Consider the following 7,341-nt stretch of genomic DNA (forward strand, 5'->3'; position numbering starts at 1 on the left):
ATTTTTAATGTCAAAATATCATGCATGGATCGTGAAAATAATCGTACATCATAAAATATAAATATATCCATTAGTTTTTTTTAGTCGATATAAATTAGTTTTATTTTGACTGAATATAGTTAATATATTGACGTTATCGTATGTGAATCAAAAGTTTAGGAATTCGCGAATAAGATTGGGATAAATAAAAAGGATCTGTATTTAAATGTGTCTCCACCGAGAAGTACTCTCCCATTATTTCTCGATTACCGGAAGCAACATTATCGAAAACTATAAATATCAATTAAATCGCATCTGTACCGGTATATAAATATATATACTCGTGTAAAAGTAGCTGGGAGATAAATATTCGTTTCATTCTGACAAAACTCTAAAAAAACGCTGATGTATCCCCGAAAAACTCTGACGCATTCTATAAAAAATGCTGATGTGCGACCAGATGTAAAAATGTCTCTACCATATAAGTGTATTATTTCATAAGATAGGAAAAACTATGTGTTACATCTCGAATAACTAAATCTAATCGTTAATGTTATACAATGATGCAAAATAAAGTTATTTTAATCTGATCATAATCAATATACTTCTTGCTATTCGTCAGATTTTCTCGATTATATCGTAGTTTTTTAAAAGTATAATACAAAATCAAATAAAAAAAGGGGAAAAAACAAGATTTCTTTAAAAATAGATTATTTATATTCTATTAATTTTTTTGATCTAATCTTGGAAACTACATTTTCACATGTATATGCAAGTTAGTATTCCTACGGACAGTCTTTGACGTTTGGATAAATTATGTTCCTAGTCTTATATAAATAGGCGTTCCGTTTGCTTATACATTGTCACTTATTGTTAAGACGCGAAGTGTATTAGAATTTTTGCACAGTTCTTACAAAATATTCGTTCCAAAGTTACGAGAGGTGGTCCTAGTGTTATATTTAAATAAATTTTATTTCTTCTGTAATTTTTAGTTTGCTCAATTCATCATACAGTATATCGATACACTTATTGCTAAAACAGCAATAACAATTATATTATACTATATAATTAAATATTTAATAAATAAGATTTTTGAATATAATATGGCAAAAGGATTCTCGGGACCAAAAGCTTTTCCTCTCATTGGAAACCTGTATTGCTTCTTAGGGATATGGAAGGTATAGCTGTATTTCATATTTGTTATATCTATACTTATGTTAACGCTATTAAAGATATTTATTTTAGCTGTTACCAATAAAATGTTAAAACTATCTACCAAATATGCATTACCATAGAGATTCTGGATATATCCAAAATTATTTATATTATTTGATGATCCTAAATTTATTGAGGTAAAATTAATCAGTTTACCGTAATGACGTTTAATGAGGAGACGCATGTTTAATTTATGTCATTCTTTGCTTTTTATTTCTGTTTAATTTTTTGTTTTGTTTCAAGATTATAACAAAAAAGTCTAACAGTTAGGAGAAAAATCTGATATATGATTTTTTCAAACCGGCTTTGGGTAATGTGTTGTTTACTATCCCAGGTAATCAACACGTTCATATGTTATAATATATATATAATAATCCAAAAGAATATTTTTAAATGTCTTACAAAGGAATACTGGTAAAAGTAGTACTTTTCTTTATCTAAGCATACAATGTTTACAGTCTCAAAAAAATACATGCGTATAAAATAAATTTTTTTTTCTCATTTTTAAACTAATGAATATAAAAAAAAGAAACAACGTAAGAAATTTGGTAAGAAATATTCTTTTATTTGAAAAGAGGGAAATTCATCGAAAAATCCTAAATCCAGTATTCAAAGAACAATTCCATTCTACTTTTATGGACTCAATATCAAAAAACTCAAACAGACTAACTACAATTTTAGAAAGTACTGATGGAAAAAATATAGATACCCTGCATTACATACATCTATGTACTTTGGATATAATATATGGTAAGCTTTTGAAATTCTTAAATGTTTCAATTATTTGTATAAATATAATTAAGTTAATTAAAATATGCTTTTTTTTGAACTGACAGAGATAGCTTTTTTGGTCGTGATCTTGATTTGAAGAACAATCTCGAATGCAAACTTGATGAATATATGTCAGAGTAATAAAATAAAAAGAATATTTTAATATTTATAATGTAATAGTAATTTTAGTCCATATTTGTTTTCTCTTATTGAATTTTAAAACTTATTCAGACTCATGGATACTGCTTTTCTTTTTGCAAAAACAAAATCATATATTACTAATGTATATAACTTTCATTCGTCAAGATTATACGAGAAAAAAAAGAGTCAATGCAAAAAGATAAAATTACTCCTGAATTGGAAGCGTCAGATGCAAGTAAGTATAACAGTTTAAAAACAAGTTCTATTGTTGATCCATTTAGGAATAGAAAACTTATATAAAAATGCTAACTAATAAATTATATATTTTTCTGAATAAAGGACAAAATACAAGTACATTTCTTGATTTGCTATTGAAATCATTTTATGAGACAGGAGTATATTCGGAACAAGATATTCGTGATGAAATTAATACATTAGTTTTTGCACTAAGTTTTTTTAATTTTAGATAAAATAAAATTTTTTGAATCGATTAAACGTGAAATATTATTAGTATTACTTTACAGGGAAGCGACACAACAGCAGGAACACTTGCTTTTCTATTTTTAATGGTTGCTACATTTTCGGAAGTTCAAGTATGTACAGATAGCATTTAAATACTACATAATTATTCAAATATATCTTTTTACTAACCTTGTATTGATTTCCTTATTTCTTTATTTCTTTATTTCTTATTTTCTTATTTCCTTATTTCCTTATTTCTGATTGCAGCAACAAGTATATGAAGAGTTGTACCAAATGTACGGCTCAAGCGATCCCCGAAATGTTCCTATAACACTTGAAGATATTAAAAAAATGAAGTATTTGGAGCGTGTTATCAAAGAGACATTACGTCTCTTTCCTCCTGCTCCTATCCTTGGTCGAGTTTTACAAAAAGAAGTGAGAGGTATTCCTACATACACTACATGACTACATGTATATATTTTTTACCATTCGCATTATTTTTTTATGTACTGATTATATGTGTTTATTTATTTTATTTAGTGGACGAGAATGTGGTAATACCGAAAGATTGTTCTCTACTGCTTATTATATTTACATTTCATCGAAACGATAAATATTGGAAGGACCCTTTAACATTTATTCCTGATCGGTTTTTACCAGGCAATTACGATCCAAAATGTTTTTTACCATTCAGTGCTGGAAGAAGAGACTGCATGGGTAATACCACATTTTTATAAATTCTTGAATTCGTATTCGAAAATTTTATTTTGCAAAATACATACATATTAATTATCACTTTTACAGGTCAGACATTAGCAATGATCGATATGAAGGGAATAGTTGCTACAATATTAAGAAAATGCGTTGTACAAATAGATAATCCAGTAATAGTTAAAGGTATTGACCTAAAATACAACGTTACCTAGAAACCAGCGAAACCTCTATTATTGAGATTTTACAAAAGATAATATCTTACATTTTTGTCAATACTCTGTTCCAAAGTGCGACAGAAATATTTGCCGGCAGACACCTCTCGACGTAACACGGCTCAACTCTCTAAAATAAGATATAAAAATTATAAACTGACGTCTACGTTGTCATAGGTTGTGCCATGTTCGTAGCCCCTAGATAACGGCAACCTTGATAGCTTTCAACTAGGAGAGGCTAACGAAGTGGAAACTAGAAAATAAGAGCAAGCGAGTCGTCGAGTAGGAAAACATTGCGATGGCAACTTCGAACTTTGTTGTCAAATATGGAAATCTCCTCGCAATACAGGAAAAGATCGACACTTTTTTGCCAACTCTCTGATAGCTACGTTCAATAAAATCTTATATTGCTTTTATTTTATTTAATATATATTAGTAATATCTTTTTATTTATTGCTTCACTTGTTAACTGTATATTTCTTTATTCGTTAGAAACGATATCGTTAAGTATTTTAATATTAGAGTATCTATTACTCTACTCTATATTCGACTTTTGTTCACAATATTCTTTATTTAACTTTATAATTTTACTTTTGTATTATATTGCATGGTATAGATTTTATTGCGTCTATTACGTTTTTATTATTATAATTAATTGTATGTATTTTAACTTGCTATTCTTTAATATATTATTTCTTATTGTTGTTATATTTCTTTTGGCTCGTCTGTGAAAAAATTTTTAGATTGAATTTTTACAATGCGTACTCATTCCGACCAAAACAAACTTCAGAAAGCGATCAATGTCTTTCGGTTTTTATGATTCGCGGGCAAAAAGATTTCAAATTTAAAGCATGAAATAATTCGATATATCTCTCTTACATTTAGTTTGGACTGATATCTATATTTTGATATTTTTTCAATACTATATAACGAGCGTGGAGTGACAAGGATTTTCTTTAGGCCTTCGTGTGGCATTCAATGTGTCAGCGGTCTATTTACGATCCATAAAGATTATAGAATCTTAACGTATATTCGAAATACGCGCCTAAATTATTTTAAGAATATCGTAGAAAGAATATTTTTTCTTTGTGTGAATATTAAGAATATTGTAATGTTATTGCTCCTCCACACTCTTTAAACCATTACTAAGCACGCCCTGCTGGTTCTATTAACAAAGATACTCATCCTCTTTTTCCACTGTTATATTATAATTATTTCATATGGTTGTGATTGATATTAAAAAACTGTGAATATCCTCAAAAATATATGGAAAAACATTGATTATTTGATAATATTAGTAATAAAAGCCTTTTTTGAGGTTAATTAAGGTATGTTTATTATTTATTAGTTTTAATTCGTTTTATTTTTTCTCTATAGTGATCATCGAATTAGGTTGAAAATGTATAAAGTGGATAACACGCTGTGCGATATTTTTTACGCCTTAACAATATAAAGCTAGCTCATTTTTGAAAAGATGAGGTTGCGTTTTATTATATGTTATCTTTATTTTTTCTTTTAACTGCAAAAAACCAAAACAAATAAATAATATTTGTTAGAAAAATTTTAAGGAAAATAAACGGATGCTATACGAGCGTATGTGTTACAAAAGATTGAGATAAATAAAAAAAATAGTATGTACCTAAATGTTTCTCAAGCGAAAAGTAAACTCCTTTTATTTCTTGATTATCGCAATCGACTTAATCGAAAAGAAATTTTTAATTCTATCGGTCTTCTGCGGGTGGATAAATATATAAATTCGTGTAAAAGATATTAGGAGCTAAACATTCCCTTTATTCTAACAAAACTATGAAGAAACGCTGATGTACAATTAAAAATAAAGTTTTGTAGTACATTAATTTATTATTTTAATAAGATAAAAAAACTATGTGTATTTTCTCTCGAATAATTAAAACTGATCAAAATATTGCATTTAAAATAATGCAAAACGAAGTTTTTTTAATCTAATCGTAATCAATATACTTTTTACTATTCTTCTGATTTCTTTGGATTATTTAATAATTTTTTATTAGTGTGAAGACGAAATAAGAAACTCACTTTGGTCAGGCCACAGCCGATAAGTAACGGCATGAGCAGTGCAGCCATTTGTTAGTTTGGGATGGAGATTAATGAGTGTGTGCGTGATTGTGTGTGTGTTTGGCACTAGGGCAACGCAGTAAAGCCGTTGCGACGGATACAAGCAAACAAAAGTAAGACAAGAGAGAGAGAGTAGGCCGATCGTCCAGACTTAGAAGACGTGTAAGACGTGTAAGACGTGTAAGACGTGTGAGACGTGTGAGACGTGTAAGACGTAATTCCAAAAGCCGTGTAAGACGTTATTTTTGTGAGCCGTTTAAGACGTTCCATTTGTTTGTAATTTTTTTAGTTTAAAATAAATAATAAAATCACTGTATCCGATGCAAAATTCATATAAAAATAATATCCCCACTAAAAATCATTTAAATTTTATCGTAATCTTTTTCGATAATCCGCGATACTTCTGGTGTGTACTTTATTAAATTATTAGAAAATGATATAAATTTGCAGAAAAATCCGGAATGTAAACTTGATGAATATATATCAGAGTAATAATAAGTAGAATATTTAAATACTTCTAATATAACAGAATATAATTCCATATTTTTTTTCTCAATGATTTTTTTGTTTATTTAGAAAGATTGATATACGCATTCAAAGAGATCCCAAAATCTAGTTAAATCATGATATTAGTTTTTACAACTGATCTCTGGGGAAAAAAGACTAAAGGAACGCTTATCATACCGTGATAAAATAACTAACGAGGTAGAAATAAAATAATCATTCCTATTGTAAATTGTCCTAATTTACCAAAAAATAATATCTTATTCATATAATATGTGAGGATAAGAGAGCGTGTTAATTAGTATTGTTATTACGAGTTTTGTGTGTGAAAGAAGACGAAAGAACACAAACAACGACGACAACGAAGAACTAAGTACGACGATATCTTCGTTAATTACGACATTTAAAGAAACACATAACACAACGAATTAATTAAATAATAATTTAAATTACAGATACGTACAACTTTATTCTATCTCGTCTCATTATATCAAATTCAATCTTATTAAATAAATTAAATAATTAAAATAAATACATAAGTAAATGTTACATGTATATATATAAAGTTTTTCTTCGTAATGATTGTAAAAATAAAAAAAGTAATCAAAGTAAGAAGATAAAATCTTTAGAGAAGTATTATCATAAAAAATAAATTTGATTTTTTAATTATATACATGTTGGAAATAGTTTTTTAATCCTACTGATACTCTAATTTACTCTTTACTCCGATATTGGTACTCTAATCTTTAAACTCTTACTCTACTCTTTTAACTCTTACACTCGTCGACACTCTTTACACTCGTCAAAATTCAAAAGAAAGCGGTGGACTTACAATACCTTCTTTGATCCACTAATCGATTTGTTTAATCGTCTCCTCTTTCTCTAGAGGAGATAGCCGTCGCGCTCTTCGGCTAACCGGTTCATCGTCTTTTAACACTATTGTTATCTTAACTCCTACTTCCCAACTCTTTTTAGGAATATACTCTTCTATCGCTACTTTCACCCCCTCTCTAACGCTCGGATCTGATATATGTGATAAATCTAACTCGTTCGTTTGTACATCAATCGCAAAAACGTCTGAAACTTGTTCTGTTTGAATAACCGGCTCTTTGGGTCCCATAAAAATCTCACCGTTCTTTATCTCATAGTTTATAGTGAGCAAAAAATCAAGCCCTAATATCATAATATACCCTAACAATTCATCTACAATAACTTGAATAGTAATGGGGTAAACCTCGTCGTCAACGCT

General features: G+C 28.5%; 1 protein-coding gene across 1 annotated transcript; it reads left to right on the forward strand.

The window, feature by feature from the left end:
- Positions 1-2,295: 2,295 nt before the first annotated feature.
- Positions 2,296-3,494, forward strand: LOC122521590 (probable cytochrome P450 4d14). The gene is made up of 6 exons (XM_043642433.1): positions 2,296-2,341; positions 2,446-2,543; positions 2,631-2,699; positions 2,836-3,010; positions 3,109-3,285; positions 3,373-3,494. The coding sequence occupies exons 1-6, from the start codon at positions 2,296-2,298 to the stop codon at positions 3,492-3,494; spliced, it is 687 nt and encodes a 228-aa protein (XP_043498368.1).
- The last annotated feature ends 3,847 nt before the right edge of the window (positions 3,495-7,341 follow it).

This window comes from Polistes fuscatus, unplaced genomic scaffold (genome assembly GCF_010416935.1).
Source record: "Polistes fuscatus isolate 324 unplaced genomic scaffold, CU_Pfus_HIC Scaffold41, whole genome shotgun sequence".
Lineage (NCBI taxonomy): Eukaryota > Metazoa > Arthropoda > Insecta > Hymenoptera > Vespidae > Polistes > Polistes fuscatus.

Coding starts and splice junctions, on each gene's coding strand:
- LOC122521590 (XM_043642433.1), top strand. CDS start 2,296: ATGCAAAAAGATAAAATTACTCCTGAATTGGAAGCGTCAGATGCAA. Junction 2,342..2,445: donor ATTGGAAGCGTCAGATGCAA/GTAAGTATAACA, acceptor TTCTGAATAAAG/GACAAAATACAAGTACATTT. Junction 3,011..3,108: donor TTTACAAAAAGAAGTGAGAG/GTATTCCTACAT, acceptor TATTTTATTTAG/TGGACGAGAATGTGGTAATA.